Here is an 18,794-nt window from a genome sequence, read left to right as displayed (position 1 = left end):
AATGAATGATAAACAGGTTCACACTTTATTTTCATAGTTGGATTAACATCACTACGGGGAGTGCCTCAATGGGTTTGGATGGTGTGGGAGAGAGAGGAGAGGAAAGAAAGGTGCATAAAAATCCTGAGAAAATGAGGACAGAGAAGCTCCCAAAGCTCTGGATGCTCCGAACTCCCCTGCCTAACACTGGATCTTATAGATCAACCTCGTGACCCACCATAGGCTGCACACTGGGAGGGTTATTTTTAGAGCAGAGCCTGGGGAGAAAGGAGGAGTCGCTACATTGTGGGACAGTGGGTGGCAGAAGATGGTTCTAAGAGCAACAAAAATGCAATAGCAGGATTGCAACCGATAGGGGGCAGTCTCTGCACATGCATGCATTACATACGTTGCACCTAACCGACAAGTTTTTGAGTCAATAAATCAACAAAACGAGCCTCTAAAAATGCCCCCCAAGCCAAACAATCTCTACCCATTTAAATTCTGTGCACCCTGCCTTGGAGTGATCCTCAAATGTTGCCAAACTTGCGGTCCTGCTAAAGCTGGGTGTCGCAACTCTGTCGGCCCCGTAAAAACAAGTGCGTTTTTCCAAAGTTTTCTTTCCACACGTAGACCCCCGCATTCGGAGCGACGCGCACGCACGCGCGCACGCACGCGCGCACGGGCGCGCAGCGGCGCGGCGGGAGGGGAGGGACGGATGAGAGGAGAGTTATCTGCATCGTCCCAAACTCCTGCCAGCACTTTTCACACAGCTGCTCCCCCCTCCTGAAGCGGCAGAAGCGCGCAGTGTTCCTCCGCAGAGTGGGGGATCCAGTCCGGGCTACAGAGGGCTACGCACAGACGAGGCTTTTAAAAAAAAAAAACTACAAATAAACTGCTTTCCGCAATGGGGACGAGGTGAACCGCAGAGGATGGTAGTTGTGGACGGCGTGCAGCAGAACCGCAGGGCAGTCTAGGTCTCGGCGCTCCGCGGCGGGAAGCGAACATCGGGACGGTAACGGGCCGACGGTCGGGGGGTACCTGAATAACACTACCTGCGGCGTTCCGCTGTGGCGCTTAGCCCCGAACGGCATTGACCCTGAGACTGGGGACGGCGGCACGGCAGCGCGGGGGGCTGGAGAAACTTTCTCAGGCTTGACGCAGACACGGCGGTTCAACAATGCGGCTGACCCCGACAAAGTCCCTCTCATCGGCGGCGCTGCTAATACTGTTGGCTGTCCGCTGGAGCGACGGCAGTAAGTAAACATTCACATGCTAACGGCTAGCTAGCGCGCTAATTCCACTTTGACATTTATGTTGTGGCAGCTGATGATACATGCCTCGGTTATTACCAGTGCTTTTAACCGGGGCTGTTTCGCAACGCTTGTTTGCCTTTTTTTTTAATCTTTAAAAACCAGGCAGGCATACTTTATATTCGTTTCTGTTTAGCCTGCTCGTGTCCTTACAGGTTAATAAATCGATTCGGGGGTGGGGATGCGTTTCTTTTGTAGTTTCATTGTCCCCCCAAGAGGCGAGCCAGTTTCTGAGCAGACACAGGAGAGCAAATCAAGTTTTCGAGGAGACGAAGCAAGGACACTTGGAGAGGGAGTGTGTGGAGGAGAGGTGCTCCAAGGAAGAGGCCAGAGAAGTGTTTGAGAACGACCCGGAGACGGTGAGTCTGTCATAAATCACCCAACCAGCCCAGAAAGTTGTGGTTTTCCAGTCAAGGTTGCACGCAGGTTTTACTCTCCAAAACACCAAACAGCACCACCCCTCCATCTGGCTCCTTCCACTGAGGTATTGCAGTGTCCACAAATGCGCCTCTCATCCCTCTCATGAGTCCAAATACTGTAGTTTCGTCTGTCACAAAAAAAACAAAACATGTTGAAAATTGACGACAGCCACCAGACTAATGATTCACCGTCTGGGCTGCTCTCATTCGTGCACGTTCCGGTAAATTCAAGGAGGAGACGGCTGTCAGTCTGCACAGTAAGACAAAGCATGTTGCACGGAAGGAGGTGTCAAAAGCCCAGTGAGCGGGAGGTCTTTATTGCGTGTAATCTGTAGGGTTTTTGCCTGATGGACGGATTGGAACGGTCGAACGCGGGTGACCACGCGAGTCCGCTTCCAGAAAAATACATACGAGTGACGCGAGCGGCCTCTGATCCTGACTGGGCTCACTGAAGGCCGTCCGGGGCTTTGCTTTAACAGACGGATGGTGACGTAAAATAATGCCTTTTAATTCAGGACGGTGTACATTTCCTGGCTAATCTGTTTACACACGCCCGTGGCCCTTTTTTTCTGTGTCGTGTGTCCCGACAAACATAATCCATCACGCCGCATATTTGCGGCAGATTAGTTGGCATTCTGAAGGAGTGATTCATGATTCATCAGGCTTTTCACCGATGTAAATACAAAAGCTCCCTGAATGTGGAGAGGCATAAAGACAACATGTCCTAAATGCATTAAATGAACGTATTCATATTTTTGCTGGTTAGTGGGTGGGTCATATCCACGGTGGATGGCGTTGGATATGGCAGTGGATGACTCGGGGATCACGCAAAAGATTAGGCGGACGGCGAGACAAGCTGAGGGAGTTGGAAGCTTAAAGTGGCGCTGGGTTTAGAGGTTAAGGTGAACGCAGGTGAAATCCCTCGGCTCGCAGGCAGAGTAACCGTTGCGTGTCAGGCTTTTGTGTTTTCCTGCAGCCTTGTCACGTCACAAAGCTGCGGTCTCATCCGGCTGCATTATTCATCCAGAGTGGGCTTCTCTGACTCTGCAGTTTCTCCTGCTGCAGCACTCTGGCTCTGCAGAACCACAGAGCGAAGCCTTCCTGATTTGTTCCTGATTGTCGCTCGGCAAATGCAGCCAACGTGTCGATATTTAACCCTTAAGGTTGTTCCAGATGACATCTGCGTCACTAAATTTGCCTCACTGTGGGAATCCCTGGGTCGTTCCAAGGTTATAATCGGTCTTCTTATTGATCATCTATTGAATTTGCACATTTACACCTGTCTTCTTCTTCTGCCCCCACTAAAATCTCCGCATTACAGCCACATTTTCCGAAGCTAGGTCTTAAGTTCTGACCTAGATGAGAGGGAGTGCTGCAACCAGGAAGCCAGACGGATGCTGCTGCTGTTGGGAATGCAGAGAATTTTCAGGAAGCCTTTGGCAAAAAGCTGCACTTGCAATGCAAATGTTAGGGACGCACTGAAATGGAATTTGATCGTGAAATGTAAATTGAGAGCAAAATGAAGGGTTGAAATAGAAATTTAGGAAGGGTGTGGTGGGGACTGGGAGAGCAGATGAAGTCCATTTGGTTCCTCATTCATTTACAAGGAAACAAAAGTTGAAAGAAGACCAGCGTCAAACGACTGAGGGGGGGACATCACCTGCTGTGAAGGCACCAAACGCCTGTGGTCCATACAGCGCACACCTCCTGTGTTGGGTCCTGGGTCCTGTGCATGCAGCAAACACATGCTGTGAAGACGTCCGCGCCTTCAACTATATAAGATCAGAACTGCGTTCATTGAGTAGAGATCTCTCCGCATGCTTCCGTGTGTGTATCCTGACTGACTGACTGGATTAAAACCATCTCCTATGCAGTAACTTAGATTAATAGTTTTTCTTCTCCAAACGGCTAAAAATTCCGCGACAGCACCTTCTAAGACTCTCACTAAAAATGGATTTTGATATAAATGAAGTGCAGTGTGGCTTGTTTTCTCTCTTGTTTGCTGTGTTCTTTAAGTGACACTTGCTAATTTGTCTCCTGTTCATTTAGGATTACTTCTATCCCAAGTATATGGGTAAGTTGTCACTTGGAAGCTTGTCCCCTCACAGATTATCCACCAACTTCTTTCTCATCACATTTCTCTTTTGTCTCTGTCCAGCCTGTCTGGAAAGGTTTGGAGATGCTGAAAGGAAGAAACAAGATCTGATTACATGTGTCCACAGTAAGTTTGCACTGCCTGCCCCTCTTTAGCCGCCTTTGTAGTCCAGTTGGGTTTTCCACTCGCAGTTTAGTGCAGTTGTTTCGACAGCTGTTGGGCTTTCTCTGTGATAAATGACAAGTTAATCTTCTATTAGCCCCCTTAATTTGTGTTGTCACAGCAGCAAAAAAGGATACCCAAACAGACAGAGCAACAGATGCTGGGGGGTCCGGCTGCACTGCAGTACCAATCTGCAGCTTATCCGCCCTCTGGATCTATAGGGAAAAAAAGACGGCGTGCGTAAGAGGATGCTGAATCATTTTTTGCAGCGTGGCACACTTACCTGCTCCTGCAACTTTGGGGGCGGTGTACTCTATGCGGGCATCGGCGAACCCATGACTGAAGCTGCAGCTCTTTGCGCTTCGCGCCACTCATTGGTGAAAGAACGCCACACCCCTGCAGCCGTCACACACTCACGCACGCTCTCGGTGGGTAACTGCATCAGCTCGCTCCCTGAAGATTGACGTGGAAAAAACAAAAAAAAAAGTCCTTGACAGTAGCAGAGCGCCGGCTTTCTGCTGCATCAGGATACGAGAACCAGCACGGCTTTGCTGCAATTGGCTGAGGCGTCGCTTTGTGGATGGGGGAGGGGTGGCGGAGTGACTCAGCTGCAGAATTGTGGCACCTTTTTAGTTCTTTTTGTCGTCTCTCTTTTGCATTGGCTCAGTAGTTTACACACTTTCAAGCTTCTATTAAAATCTTTTTGCTGTCTGCATATTAGTTTTGGGGTTTTTTGGGTTTTTTTTACAGAATATTGGAGTTGAGGGAATGTTGCTGCTGTGAAATCTCTGCTCGTACATTTGGGAAATTTACTATTCATTTCTTTTAAATTAGGCATGTGGTGTGAAGGAACAGCTGATACTGAGGCAGCTCATATGCTGATACCAAAATAGCTTCGAGCGTCTCCCTTTGGCACTGATGGGCTGCAGATCACTGCAGTTCCACACAGTTGAGCATAAAGTGTTTTGTTTTTTTAACGTTCATATTTAGTTTTGATGTCTTAGGATTTCAGTGCAAATACATGTTGGGTTTTTGGTTTTGAAATCATCTTCAACGGCACGAGTTACTAGAAAGTGGTCTGCATTTGAAAACAGGACCTTCTTATCTTTCCTGTTCCCTCATTTTCTTCAAACGCTGTCTTTTTCTCTCTCAAACTGCTCAACAAGTCTGGGCATGTAGATTTTAAACTTCACCACTAGGAAAAGGAAACTGAGTGGGGAAGAACAAATATGTGTAAGTGCACGTTCACCCACACAAACTCAAGTGGAGTGAAATGAAAGTATCCTCAAAAATGAGTAGACGAAAGTGAGCAGCGCCGGATTGTCTGCTTTCCCTCAAATTTGGAAGCTCTAATGATTTCTTTATTTTTCAGAACATACTCTAGCATTTCCCATTTTTCCCATTGTCGTTGCTCTTCAGAACGCCTCTAACAGAGCTTTTTTAAGCCACGATACCGTCCCAATCCCTGTCTTTTCTCCCATTCAAAGATATTCCAGACCAGTGCTCCCCATCTCCCTGCAATCCCGGAGGTACGGTGCGCTGCGAGGACAAAAAGGGCGACTTCCTCTGTCACTGTTTCACAGGCTGGGCTGGAGCCAGATGTGAGAAAGGTAAAGTTGCTGCTGTGGGTAGCGAGAAGGACAGTTGTGTGTGCATTTTAGCATGTGCACGTCTGTGGTCAGACCAATTTGACCTTGGAGGTGGCGGCAACCTTCCCAATAACAAAACAGTGAAACTGATTTGGAGAGAGCTTCTGAGAGTTAGTGACTACAGTTACGCACAGCAGTTAGAGAATACTCCCAATCTACTGTATAGAGTTGCAATTTAAGGGAGAGAAAGATCAGTTTCTGTGATTTATGGCATCAGCACCCTTCCACCCATTTCCACTGTGACTCATCCTGCCACCTTGCAGCCGAAGGAAAACCAAGACGGATTCGGGTTGACTCGGACTGAGTCTTTTCCACTTGACAACGGCACTAAACACTCCGCCACAATGACATAGTGTGTCAGTTATGTGCAAGTCTAACAACAAATCCATAGGAGACTCTTAAGTTGAATCGAAGCCCAAGCACCCGTCGCCACTCAAGACCTCGTGGACATTAAGAAATCCTAACTCTTAAATCTTTATTCAGTCACAGCTCGTGGTGCTGATGTTTTTCCTGCATTCATGTCGGCTGTATCACCGTCTTATGTGCAGATGTTGATGAGTGCAGCAAGAGAAATGGAGGGTGTGACCACCAGTGCAACAACACTATGGGCAGTTACCGTTGCTCCTGTCACCAAGGTTACATGCTGGTAGGACGCCACATGTGTGACGGTAAGCTGCAGATGTGGATGGACGAGAACTGAAGTCACATCATTGGATTTTTAAAATGGGAGCATCTGGCTGCGGATTCACATTTTCAAGTAATTTTAAATGCTTTTCTGTGTTGGATCATCTACTTCACTGCGAGCACCAGGTCATTGTTGTCTACTTGATACAGTTTATCCACTACACCCAGTTAGTTTAACTCAACCCAGTTAAAACTGGGCCCTCCAGCCAGTATAGCTGATAAGAATGATATTTATCACCACTTCTCCCATATATTTAAATTTTTTATACCCTCAAATACTAAATAAGTATATATTTGTGCCTTCCAGATGTGGATGAGTGTAAAGACGCAGAAGTGTGTGGAACAGCGAGTTGCAAGAATAAAGAGGGCGGCTACGACTGCTTGTGTGAAACCGGTTACGTCTACGATAATGAAACCAAAAGCTGTGTTGGTGAGTGTTTGTACACTGATTTCTGAGAAGTGGGTGAAGGGCTGTGTCAGCGTTGGGGGGGGGGGTGAAAACTGCAGCTGGGGTTTGGAAATCCGGACAGGAAGGTAGACGCAGAGGGAGAGCAGTCAGTTGTTCTAGAGATCAGTTCATTTAATAGTTGAAAAACAAAGATCGTAAGAGGGATGTTGGAAATGTGTGACAATTCTTTAAGATTGTTCGCACAGGAAGAAGTAGATTAAAGATATTATCTATCTATGAAAATAAGTAAATAAGATAAGAGTTGAGTACTTGTACTGCAGGTACAAAGCCAAAAAAGGATCCTTTGGTATTTATTAAGATAACATATTAGGATTAGTAACTAGGAGTGTTGGTACAAGCTCTGATAAGAATTCACAGACTCCAACCAAACTCATGCATCACTGTGTGCCCTGTTTTGCCCGGTGGTGGAAACTGAATGTTTTTCTTACTTCCATAAACCTCCTCCGAGATAGAATCACCAGCTTTTTCATGGCCTTTTATGGTTGTGTACGAAGCCCAGAGATACCAGCCAGTCCATGTCAAACCCTGCCCCCCCCACAAACAAACACACACATGCACTTTATTCAAGAGCTGTTTTCATTCCCTGATTGTTGACAGAAAATCATTTCTTTAGCTTTAACTGGAAAAAAGGTTTGCAACTTTGTGTCCACTGACGGGAACGCTGCGATTTTCTGTAACTGTCATCTCTCTGTCACCTCCGCGCCTTCAAACGGCAGACGTGGATGAGTGTGAGACAGGTGCGTGTGCAGAGGAGTGTCTGAACACTCCCGGGAGTTTCCGTTGCTTCTGCGATGGTCGACAGGGCGTGAAGCTGAGCCAGGACCTCAGGAGCTGTAAGGTGAAATACACAAACTCTCGCGCAAAAACAGCACTGAAATTTTGGGGCGGACGGAATCGGTGCTCAACGCAGGATGATTCATTATTTCAAAATTTTCGTTTCAGCCTCTGACTGCCTGCATGTCGCCGTCTCTGAAGAAGAACTCCCGTTCTCTCTACCTTGGCCGCATGTTCAGCGGCGTGCCGATGGTGAGGCTGCGTTTTCGCCGGAAAATTCCAACCGGGTGAGAACAACGTGCCTTTCTGGGTCGGCAGCAGAGGCTCGAGACGCTCCTAATTTTGATTCAATCCTGCTCCCCCCCCCGACCAGCTTTTCAGCAGAGTTTGACTTCCGTACCTACGACCCCGAGGGGGTGATCTTTTTCGCCGGAGGTCACCTAAATAGCTCATGGATTGTGCTGGCGATGCACCACGGGAAGCTGGAGCTGCAGCTCAAGTACGGCGCGGTCAGCAGGGTGACCAGCAGCGGACCCGTCGTCAATGACGGCCAGTGGAGAAAGGTTGGACGGGACGCTGGCAGAGCCGCCTCCATCAGCCGAGGGAACGCTCTTTAGACGGCTCTGTGCTTCTCTCCTCAGATCTCAGTGGAGGAGCAGGGGCGGAGCCTTGTCATTAAGATCGACAGAGAGGCCGTCATGAAGATTGCGGTGAACGGCGATCTGTTTACGCTGCGGAAGGGCGTGCACGAGCTCAACCTCACCGTCGGAGGAGTCCCTTTCCGGGAGGACGGCCTTGTCAATCAGGTTGGGTTTTTTTAAACAGGCTTATGATTTTGTACAGGAAAGAAACCATCTGATTAATATATTTATATCGTGCCCCAGGTGAATCCACGTCTAGACGGCTGTATGAAAGAATGGAAGTGGTTAACGGGAGAAGATACGTCCATACAAGAGACCATTCGCTCCAACGACAATATGCAATGCTTCAGCACCGATGACCCTGGAGCGTATTACCCTGGAACAGGCTTTGCTCTCTTCAACATCTCTTATGGTACACTGTGTGTGTGTGTGTGTGTGTGTGTGTGTCTGTTTAGGGTTTGTATAAAAGAGCTTTGCTATTTCCTCTAGGTACTCGATGTTATAATTGTTTGGACAAATGTTCACGGACGTCCGCCACTGGCTACTTATGCAACAGTTATCGTCGTCTCTGTTTGTATATAAAGGTCACGACCTGCTGTGACGTCTCTTTTATGCATATATGGACATAAAATTCCCGCTGTTGTCACTTCAGAATCCCAGAACCTGAGTGTTCAGTTGACCCTCCGTCCAACATCTGCCATTGGAGTCCTGTTTGCACTGGTGCACCAGGACAGAGTGCCTCTCTCCGTTGCCCTGGCCGATTATCACCCAGGCACCGACGAATGGCGAGATGTGAGCTCTTATTCTCACTCTGCGCACGTGTGCGGTTTGATTTTTGTCACCGACGACCACCGTTTTCTGTGCGTTCAGTACATCTTGGTAACTGCAGACGGCGCCGTCCTCGCCAGTGCTCCCGCCCCGCTGTGTGACGGCAGGAGCCACGAAATCCACGTCACGATCTCAGGAAACCAAACCCTGCTGCTGGTGGACGGGCGGTCGGGACGTAGCGAAGACACAGAAGTTCCCACTGACCTCCTGTCCCAGTGCAGCACCTTTATAGGTGGCCTTCCTGGTGAGGATACTCCTTTACTGAACGGGATATGAGTGTTTGGGTTAAACGTGGTTGGTTGTTAAAGTGATTATGTGTTTTATTGACCTGTGTCGCGCTCAGATGTTCCCCTGGTGTCCACACTGGTGTCGGCTCCCTACAGCGGCTGCATGGACGTCCGCATTAACAGCCAGCCTGTAGATCTGGACCAGGCCGTCCACAAACACAACGACATCCGCTCCCACTCCTGCCCCCTGCTGGACTCTCTCCAGTGACCAGAGTTCCACACAGATTGTTCAGGCCGTGAGAGAGGATTTCCCATATGTTTTATCAAAGCTTTGACCAGTGGCAAGATATTTTTAGATTGGAATGTAAAAAAGAACTGGAGCCTGAGCCCAGAACCACCCTGTCCTTTTACTGTGATGCTGCATAGAGCTGTCTGCAGGGAATTTGAGCTCTGCGAAATGTCTCTGTGAGTTAGTTATTCAGCAAATGAGCAACACTTGTATTGGTAGATGAATAGGACTTAATGCTGCACAACATTGCCTAAAACTGCCCGTGTTTCACAGACTTGAATGCCCGTCAGAACACCAAAGGCCTCGTCAGGGTCATTTTTTAGTAGCCTGACAGGCTACTAAATCAGGCAAAGCTGAGGCCGTGTTTCTGAGATTTATGGTCTGTTCAAATAGCTTGAAATAAGAGTAAAAAAGAGATACAACAGCTTTCTTGGGAGCAATAGGTATGAACAGGTGCTTGTGTGTTTGCCTCATAATAAGTTCCCCTTTTAGAAGCCCAGTTCCCTCCTTCACGTGAGCAGGCAGGTGCAGTTTAGTGTTCTGTATAAAAACCTTGCACAGCACTGCAGGCAGACATAGAGTGCAAGTGAAGCCACCCCACCCACTTCGGTAAATTAGCACTCCGTGTCTGTCTGCAGTCTTGAAATTCAACCATGTGCCTCCAAAGAACAACCCAAACTTCCCTCAGCTTCCCTCTGCACAGCTGAATTGGGTCAGTATTAGAATTGATTGAATAGGCTGTGCCCAGTACAGCAAAAGGCCCCTTCTTTCCCTCGGATTCACCTCCTTTCCAGTTAATACCTGCCATATATCAAACGTATTGACGCTAGTTAGCCACCGAAGCACAGGGAGAAGGGGCCCCCTCCTCACAGGAGACAGCGAGCACTGCATCTAACACATCACACAAGCTACTGAGAGTTAAACGATTGAGCTGTAAAATAGTAACTTTGTAAATAATGTCACTGTACAATGCTTAGCGGGGTCAGAGAGAGAGGGGAAAAAAGCACTACCTAATGGCCACTGAGGATTTCTGCACATTTAAGCAAACCCAAAATGAGTCCTTCACAATCATCCGCTTCCTAAGGTAACAACAGTTCCTGAGAAAATACAGCGCTGTTTTGGTGGTTGTTGTTTTTAAGCAAATATTTTAATCCAGCAAAAATCAAGAATGTCAGGAGCCGCGTGATGGAACATTACAAAAGGGCTCCATTGTTATGTTATGTCCCTCTGTGTCGCTTTGTAGTTTGCTGATGAGTGAATGCCAGAATATAGAGCTTGACAAGTTATTTTTTTATTTTTATCATGTGTTGTTTATTGACATGGTTTTAGTTCTGTTTTTGTTTATTTTTAAACATTATTTTACACTGTAACTGTCAGTAAAATGATGAGGGAGGTCTGGTTTTAAATATTTAACTTCCCTCATCACTGAAAAACCCTAATAAAAAATGATTAAAGCAGTTGTACAAACAGAGAGTAAAGCTCTATTTTCCAAAAATATCCTTTCTATGCTGTGTGCTTATGTCAGAGCCTTGATTATTATTACCCGACCAATGAAAAGGTCTTAAGATAAGCTGTTTATAAAGGTTGTTTACACCCTCTGCTATAATCACAGCAATTTCTGGACAAAAATAAATGCAACAAATCCATTTATGAAGGCCACCCTTTGTTCTCCGTTCATAGTTCTGATCAACTCTAATGAAAATGATGGTAGAAAACTGTTAAAGAACTGATAAACTCGAGTAAACCTTGATTTTAGGCCTTATTTTTAAAGGGGAAGCAAATGAATTGAAAATGCCGTAAAGCACGACGGACACGGTGTGAAAATGTGCAAAGTGTTTTATTGAGATCAAGCATTTAAAATGAGAAAATACAGGTGAAATCGCAAACTCAAAGAAGCAGCTGGGGTCCTTAAGATGTGCACATAAAGGGCGAAAACACTGGATTTAATTTTCCCATTTATCTCTCTACAAACAAGAGGTTTAGCCCCAGATTGTAGAATTTTTGCTTTAAGATGTTGAGCCCTTAATCCACACGTAGACGGCATAAGCATTCATTTCTTACTGAGCATGCATCATCAATAACGTACAGCCTGTCAACTGGGTTTTAAAGTGCACGAGACGAGTTTCAGATCCACAACGGCGACGTTTGCATCCTTTACCTTCCACTTTAGATTTAAACTGGAGAATGTATCTAAACGTTGAACAGATCAGAGCTACACTCTACATGGGAGCGTGACGCTGGCCCTTTCCCCATCTAAAGGTCAACTACCAAACATCTGGAGCTACGGGGGGGGGGGAGGGGGGCAGGCTGCTGTAGCCGTGGGGCTCAGCAGGCGTACGGCGGGGGTTTCTCAAAGGCGCTGTAGGAGGGTCCGTAAAGGGCGGGGGCATTAGGCGTCAGCATGTAGCCCCCTGCGTCCTGGGCGGCTCCCTGAGGCTGCGGCTGGGTGGCGGCCTGAGGAGGCTGCTGGTTCTGGTTCTCCTCAGGCAGGCAGGGGTTGGAGGCGGCTCCTGCTTCAGGAACAGGTTGAGAGGTGGCAGAAGGCTGATAGCTGCCGTTGTGCTGGGAGACGTGAAGACGATGATGATAACATTCAATGGTCCGCTAGCATAAACGTGTTAAACGTTCGTGGTTTTGTCCTCACCTGCATCGGTATTGGGAAGTTGGGGTAACTGGGCAGAGTTTGTCCGGAAGGACAGAAGCCGGAGTAGGTGAGCATGTGCTGGGTGGGGTTGTACAAGATGTGGGGCGGAGGCGTGGGACTGGGAGCCATCTGCAGAGCTGGCTTTTGCTGGAGGAACACAGGAAACAAAGGACTTAAAATGGGGTGACGAATCAATAAATGCAGGTCGTCTAAATCAAATCAATAAATGTCTTGGGTCCAGGTTGGGTTTGATGTGTGGGGCTCCTGGGGTCAACAATCGATCATTTAGCTTCATATACGGCAAACAAAGGTGGCTAAAAGTAGCAGAAGAACATGAGAAAAGGATCGGCGGTGTTTCCCTTTGACACACATCCTGGGGATCAGATGGGACGAAACAGATGTCAGGGATTTTGGGTGGCTCATTGTTGGAGAAAGTATCTAGATTGAAGTCATAATAAAAGCCTCTCACATTCCTCTGGACTCTCCATTGTCTTTAAATCTCCTGCCTTTAATTTATTTTCCGTCCTCCTCCAAAATGGAGCCTTTGTTAAACATATTTAAAGATTTGTTCGAATCCCCCCCACCCCGCGTGCTCTGTTGATGGACGGATGTGCCAACTTCTTTTGGAAGCAGCGCTCACCAAATCCTTGTAAGCTCCGAGGATAGCAGCGGCGATGATTCCCAGGAAAAGGCCGATCACGTTCAGCACCACCGAGGCCCACAGCAGGCGGTGCAGGTGGATCACGTCCCAGCAGCTGCTGACCCCGGTGAACTCGTAGTACTGTGTGTGGTACTCTGTGCTGGGAGACCAGGGTCACATGTGCACATGTTTTCATTACACGCATTCAAACAAGGCCAAGCATGTGCAGTTTGTATTTAGAGAACAAAAAAGGAACTTTGGAGAAGTGCCAGAATCCCATGATTCATGCAAGCTTGTGTTTCTACCAGTGATTTTCCCACAGCATCTTCCATAGCCTGCAACTCAGATATGTCTACAAGTTTTAAGAGCCTTAACTTAACTATTTACTGCAAGGATTGTGCTTTACATCTGCCCGCCAACAGGTTGTGTGTCTCACCTCTCACAGTTGTACAGGTAGCAGCAGTAGCAGGTGTTGCTCCTCAGCTTCAGCTTGCACGATTTGTCAAACGAACGACATGTCACCTGCATCATAGTGGTCATCCTTTTTAGTAATCCCTCGTCAATACAAATGAAGCAACAGCTACACGGTGTGGACAAGTGACACGGAAATGATCGTTGGTAAATTACAGTGGAGTGCAGTTCCGCCTTTCGCCACTGGGCGCCAGTAGACACCTGGTTTTTTAAATCAAGCGCTCAAGGAAGAAGAATGTTGCTGCAGCTCCACAAAACAGGTTTAAATAATATGAAAACAACTTGAACGGTGAGTGATATTTCATTGATTTGAAGGTAAATAGCCTTTATTGTGTAATGCAACGTTGGTTTACGTAACACGTAGAAAACGTAGAAAACTCCACATAGTGGAGAACGGTACACAAATGCATTAAAGTATGTTAAAGGTGCATTTTAGGGTGAATTTTAGGGTAAATTGGGTGGTTTTAAAGAATGTGCTTTGAAATATTAAAAAAAGAGTCCATTTAAAAACCAAAACAAATATTTATTACGCGAATGGCTCTTTTTAAGAGACAATAAAACACTTGATAGACAGCCAATTGGAAACAGTTCAAGATTGATAGAGCCATGTCATTTAAATTCACTTTACTTTTATTTCCAACAGCAGGCATGAAGATTATCTGAGGACTCAAATAGCACAAAACTCTGCGCCCTCTACTGCCCCCTGGCGGGAGGTTAGAGTATAGCTTTTAAACGCCTCTGCTGAAACTGCTTTTTCTTATTAGATTTTTCCTCTTTTGAATTCCGTGTCACATGTTAAAGTGCTGGAGTGGTTAGTTAATCTGATCTGATAGCAGATAGTAAAAGCATTTCACACAAAACTAAGGCAACAGGTAAACAGTATTTAAATGAGACTCAGTCACCTCTGTGTAGTAGCTGTCATAGGCGTAGCCCGAGCCACTGCTGTAAAAGTCACACATGTCCTCCTGCAAGGGCCTAATGTCCTGAATGAGAGACAGAGGGACAGAGGATGGTGTTTAGCTGGGGGTGAGGGTTATTTCACATCCCTCTTTGGTTTAGGCCCCTCACTTAATTGGTTAGTCTTAATTATAATGAGCTAATCTCTATTCAAATTTCACCTAATGTGGTCTGCTGCTAAAATTGACCCAGGAAGATGAGAATACATGAGTGTGGGGCATTCCTGCAGGTGCGTTACTCACAATGAACTCGGAGGCGATTATCCCGTCCACGATGGCACAGAAAAAAGATGCGATCACTCCGATGCTGATGAAGATGATCGCCGCCAGGAGCTTAGGGACAGAGTTTAAAAATAGTTTGTATCAAAAGTTAAACCATTGGAACTTAAACTTGGCCCTGGTAACTTGCAATGGTGGTGAAGGAAAAGTATGGCTGCAGAAATGCTTTGTGGGTAATTAAGGGGGAGGACACAACATAAATGACCTGTTACACCTCCAAGGTCAATCTAATTTTTTTCAATCTGCTGCTCTCTCTCTCACACATCATTAGGTAACATACAAGAACACACACACACACACACACACACACACATTTTTGAAAGCTTTATGCTCTGACTATATTTCATTGGATAAACATCAACAAGTAATTTGAACTGATCTGGTAAAGAAATAAACATGCTTTTAAATTGTATCTCTACTCTCCATTAATGAGAATCTACTCTTAAATGTTGATAGGAAAATGATGCCAGGAGTCGCACAAACAAACTCTGAATTTCTCCCAGAGGTGCTGGTTTCAGAAAGTGGCGTCTTTTATCAGCCGCTGGTCCAGGCGCTCCACTTCATTAGAGCCTTAAATGGCTTCGTTTTATGGGCTGCGAGGGGGAGATGAGACCAGCAGCCGAGACAATAGAGCCTGACAAGTGCATTACTTCACATTACCTTAGCACCAGCTGGCAGCGCATAAAACACCTCGACACACAGTCGGAGGGGCCCGAAGGCCCCCAATACCCCCCCCCCCCCCCGATTCCTCTGGAGCAGAGAGAAAAATCAAACGGTGTAGAAGATTCTGGAGTCACAAGGGCATTTCTTTAAAAATGACCTAAAATTCTATCAATAAAGACCTGAAAGCAGGGGGAGGATATCAGTAAGGACGAACGCCAACACCAATCAGCTGATGTAACTAAGGTAACGGGCTGCTGCACCCGCTTCTTTCCCCGTTCACTCAACCGGTGACTAATCGCGGTCGCCGGACACATTGGTAATAAGCACTTGTTGTAAAATACGACCCATTTAAAGGTCCGCCAGCCTGCTCTCCACCGCCACAGGACGACCTAAGTGATGGTGGTCAGTGCGCGCGGAGAGACCGTAGAACACAAAGAACATGAGCTACGTGGAGCGTTTGACCATAAAGAAGCCTCTCGGACCGCTCAGACCCCTTTACAGGGCGAATCCTTTGTCAGTGCAGGAGCTTTGAGGGACTGGATCCTGCTGCAGATGTGCTGTGGAGCTCTCTGAGGGTAAATACGCCGCCGGCTGAGGTCAGAGCGCCGAGAGTTGAAGGAAGTAGAGGGAACATCGGGGTTCTCCGGTGTCCGTCGCGGCTGCGGATAGTTTTTCTGAGCTTCTGCTGGGTTTGACGCTCGCGTTACAGCGTGAGGAAAGGAGATACCTGAGTGAGGAGGCTGTTGCGCAGGAGGTGCAGAATGCCAACATGAAAGTTTAATGTGAACCCGCCAACAGAAGCAACAATTGCCTCTGTGGTTGTGCTTTAATAACCCCCCCAAAAAAAAGCAGAAACCCCAGAAACCACTTCTCCTCTTCCAAAAGTTCTTAAAAAATGCCTTCAGAAAGTTTTGGGGAAGGTGCACGTGTGGCGGGGATGCAAGGCAACGTTGACAATACCATGAAAAATTCACAGGACACATAAACCACAGCCAGAGACGGGGTGTTAATGTCACCGCGCCCAGGTATTTTCACTCCATCTGAAATTGAAAGCAGGCCTCATTTCTCATACAGTTGATACACTATGAAATAAAATATGAGCCTAGTTGAAAAAGCTGTTCTCACAAGAGCTTTTATTGTGAAATGTAAGGTTAAATGAGCCCTTTTTAAACCTAGAGTATCTAAAAGGAGCTCACAGAAGGTGATACCTCATCAGATAACCCAAATGCTACCATGGTGCTGTAACAGACCTGGGGTCAGGGCACCAGGTCAGCAGGGTCAATGAAGACCCCAGAACAGCCTGTTCCCTGTTATCTGTCCAATTTGACTCCAAATCTTGCTTTGCTCAGCGTCCCATTTTACTGTATGGGCAGATTTCACCGGTCACTGACGTGGTTTTCCTTCGATTGTCCTGCAGTCCAAAGAGCATTTTGATGATATTACACCTGTATCCCTGTCAGGAAATAACCAATACTAATCCGGTTTCTCTGAAATCCAGAGCCAATGACATTCGTGTCCCCAGACCGCAACGTCAGTCGCGCGCTGACCCGGACGCAAGAGCACATTACGCTGAGATGGTGTAATCTGATTTACTCTTTTACAAATTCCCGTAAACTGTTTAGTGAATTTCTGTAACGTGACCCTGGTGCCCATTGTGGAGGCACCTCAGGTGCTGGAGCAAAAATGTTTTTAGTGGCGCTCCAAAAGGTCACCTTGGTGGATGCTAACATGTCACTGCTGCAGTCCTGTTGTGTCTAGGCTAGCTTGCTAGTGTTTGAGGTTGCTAACGTCATTAGCGTGTTGCTAGATGTCCCACCAGGGCAGTCCTAGTCAAAGCACATCCCATGAATAAGCTGGTTTAGAAAACTCACCATCGAGCGGCGGTTTTCCACCAGGTGGATGCCAACGATGCCCAGGAACGCTCCGAAACTCAGCTGCAAGCACAAAGATGCCAGAAACGCTTTTGTAAAACAGCGGCTAAGAGTGGAGGACGAGCGAGGCGTCGAGGACTTACGATGATGCCGGGGTAATATCCAGCGACGGGCACGTTGTCCGTGCGGGTGGCGGAGATCAGGCCGATGGTCAGGACCACCAGAGACAGAGCCAGCAGAGCCACCGTCACCCAGAGGGCCGATCTCCTGCGACGCAGGTACTGAACTGGGGACGGGTGAGAGGACAGCAGTTAACTGGGAGCATCCAGCTTTTCCCAGTCAGGGTCAGTGGGTGAGAGCCAGGGATACACCCTGGACACCAGTCCATCACACACAGAGCTCACCCGGCACAAGGAAAACCAGCAAACTCAAATTCATGGACTGGTGACTTGTCCTAGGTTTATTCCTGTTGAGTTTGCTACATAGCACCTGATAACTGAGGCGTGCAACATTTTTTTGGCACCTTATTGTAAACGAGGATGTTATTTTATAAGAAATGAGAGATCTGACTCATAACAGGGTCCTTAATCCTAAAACATTAACTGACAATTATTATTAGTCCATAACTGATTCTTCGAGTGTTTTTTTATAGGATTAAAACAATTTATTTTAAAATTCCCTTAGCTGAAAAGGATTTAAAGAAGCTGATTTTTCACCATCCAGCAATCAGTTAATTACCTGTGTAATGATGTAATAAAGCCAAATTAATGGGACGGTAAATGACAGGAAATAGGTCCAATTATTCTTATGACCGTGTTACTGCCCTACACATCTGCATGACCGGTTGGTTATTTCTGGCAAAATAATTTGAAAATCTAGTGTAATATTTCTCTTTGGGAGCTGGATACAGTGTAATAATGCAAAACAAATAAATCTCCATTGAATATTGAAACAGTAAAACACAGGTTAATGCATTCCTGCAGATAGGAAATAGATTTTCACAGCTAGGAGGTGACAGGAAATGGATTAAAACATTTAAAAACAGACTTTGGCAGATTTGAGGATGGCAGAATCATACCTGATGGATCCTGGATTTCTGGACTTGTTTCTTGAGTTGCTTGTGAGGTTTCAGGCTGCATTTTGACTCGATTGGGAGGAAAAGTTGCTTAAAAAAAAGACAAAAGACTGGAGCGACGTTTTTAAAGATGGAAGGTTGAACTAATGTTTTTAATTTGTTCCCGCCGAGTCAAACCAGAGTCCTCATCCTCCAATAAAGTTTGATTAGGACTCGAACATCTTTATTAAGCCTGCGACCGTCTGGAAGTGAGACTGCAGCTCAGACTACACTCAGGTGTGTGTGTGTGTGTGTGTGTGTGTGTGAGAGAGAGAGAGAGAGAGAGAGAGAGAGAGAGAGAGAGAGCAAGAGAGAGAGAACTAGAGAGCTAGAGCTCATTTATCACACATTCAAGTGGATTAATCTCTTTCAATTCCTATTTCACTCCTCATTTTTATGACCTTCTGTCTTGTTTGTGTAGGTTTTTGTATTATTGTCCCCTGTAAAAGTGCTTTCGATGACCACCAACAGTAGCGCGGCTCTACAGCGCCCCCATCGGACGACACAGGAAACGTTCGGCTACAGGGTTCCATAGCCAAAAGACTCACACGTTTAATAATAACCATAATTTTCATTTGTTTTATAAAGAAACAAAAAAAATTGCAGTAAAAATAAAATCAATCATTC

The 18,794-nt window shown here is 46.6% G+C and overlaps 2 protein-coding genes across 2 annotated transcripts; one reads left to right on the top strand and one right to left on the bottom strand.

Annotated features, from left to right (window-relative positions):
* The first annotated feature begins 710 nt into the window (after positions 1–710).
* Positions 711–10,996, top strand: gas6 (growth arrest-specific 6). Its single transcript, XM_011610103.2, has 15 exons — positions 711–1,235; positions 1,491–1,651; positions 3,761–3,785; positions 3,870–3,932; positions 5,456–5,578; positions 6,166–6,285; positions 6,609–6,731; positions 7,487–7,608; positions 7,713–7,831; positions 7,918–8,107; positions 8,186–8,350; positions 8,429–8,597; positions 8,838–8,977; positions 9,056–9,257; positions 9,357–10,996. The coding sequence occupies exons 1-15, from the start codon at positions 1,160–1,162 to the stop codon at positions 9,506–9,508; spliced, it is 1,950 nt and encodes a 649-aa protein (XP_011608405.1). The 5' UTR covers positions 711–1,159; the 3' UTR covers positions 9,509–10,996.
* A 364-nt stretch (positions 10,997–11,360) lies between these two features.
* LOC101076509 (transmembrane protein 255B) lies at positions 11,361–18,356 on the bottom strand. Its single transcript, XM_029846753.1, has 9 exons — positions 18,132–18,356; positions 17,197–17,339; positions 17,054–17,116; positions 14,484–14,573; positions 14,187–14,267; positions 13,250–13,335; positions 12,814–12,973; positions 12,174–12,320; positions 11,361–12,091 (listed from the first exon to the last, which is right to left on the bottom strand). The coding sequence occupies exons 1-9, from the start codon at positions 18,190–18,192 to the stop codon at positions 11,855–11,857; spliced, it is 1,068 nt and encodes a 355-aa protein (XP_029702613.1). The 5' UTR covers positions 18,193–18,356; the 3' UTR covers positions 11,361–11,854.
* Between the last annotated feature and the right edge of the window lie 438 nt (positions 18,357–18,794).

Source organism: Takifugu rubripes, chromosome 13 (assembly GCF_901000725.2).
Source record: "Takifugu rubripes chromosome 13, fTakRub1.2, whole genome shotgun sequence".
NCBI lineage: Eukaryota > Metazoa > Chordata > Actinopteri > Tetraodontiformes > Tetraodontidae > Takifugu > Takifugu rubripes.
This window is presented reverse-complemented; position numbering and strand designations above follow the sequence as displayed.

Excerpts from the sequence above, each read along its gene's own strand:
- LOC101076509 (XM_029846753.1), bottom strand. The coding sequence starts at position 18,192 with ATGCAGCCTGAAACCTCACAAGCAACTCAAGAAACAAGTCCAGAAATC. Across the intron at positions 17,117-17,196 it reads GATATTACCCCGGCATCATC|CTGAGTTTCGGAGCGTTCCT; the intron begins GTAAGTCCTCGA and ends TTGTGCTTGCAG. Across the intron at positions 12,092-12,173 it reads ACTTCCCAATACCGATGCAG|CACAACGGCAGCTATCAGCC; the intron begins GTGAGGACAAAA and ends CACGTCTCCCAG.
- gas6 (XM_011610103.2), top strand. The coding sequence starts at position 1,160 with ATGCGGCTGACCCCGACAAAGTCCCTCTCATCGGCGGCGCTGCTAATA. Across the intron at positions 6,732-7,486 it reads TGAAACCAAAAGCTGTGTTG|ACGTGGATGAGTGTGAGACA; the intron begins GTGAGTGTTTGT and ends TTCAAACGGCAG. Across the intron at positions 8,598-8,837 it reads TCTCTTCAACATCTCTTATG|AATCCCAGAACCTGAGTGTT; the intron begins GTACACTGTGTG and ends TTGTCACTTCAG.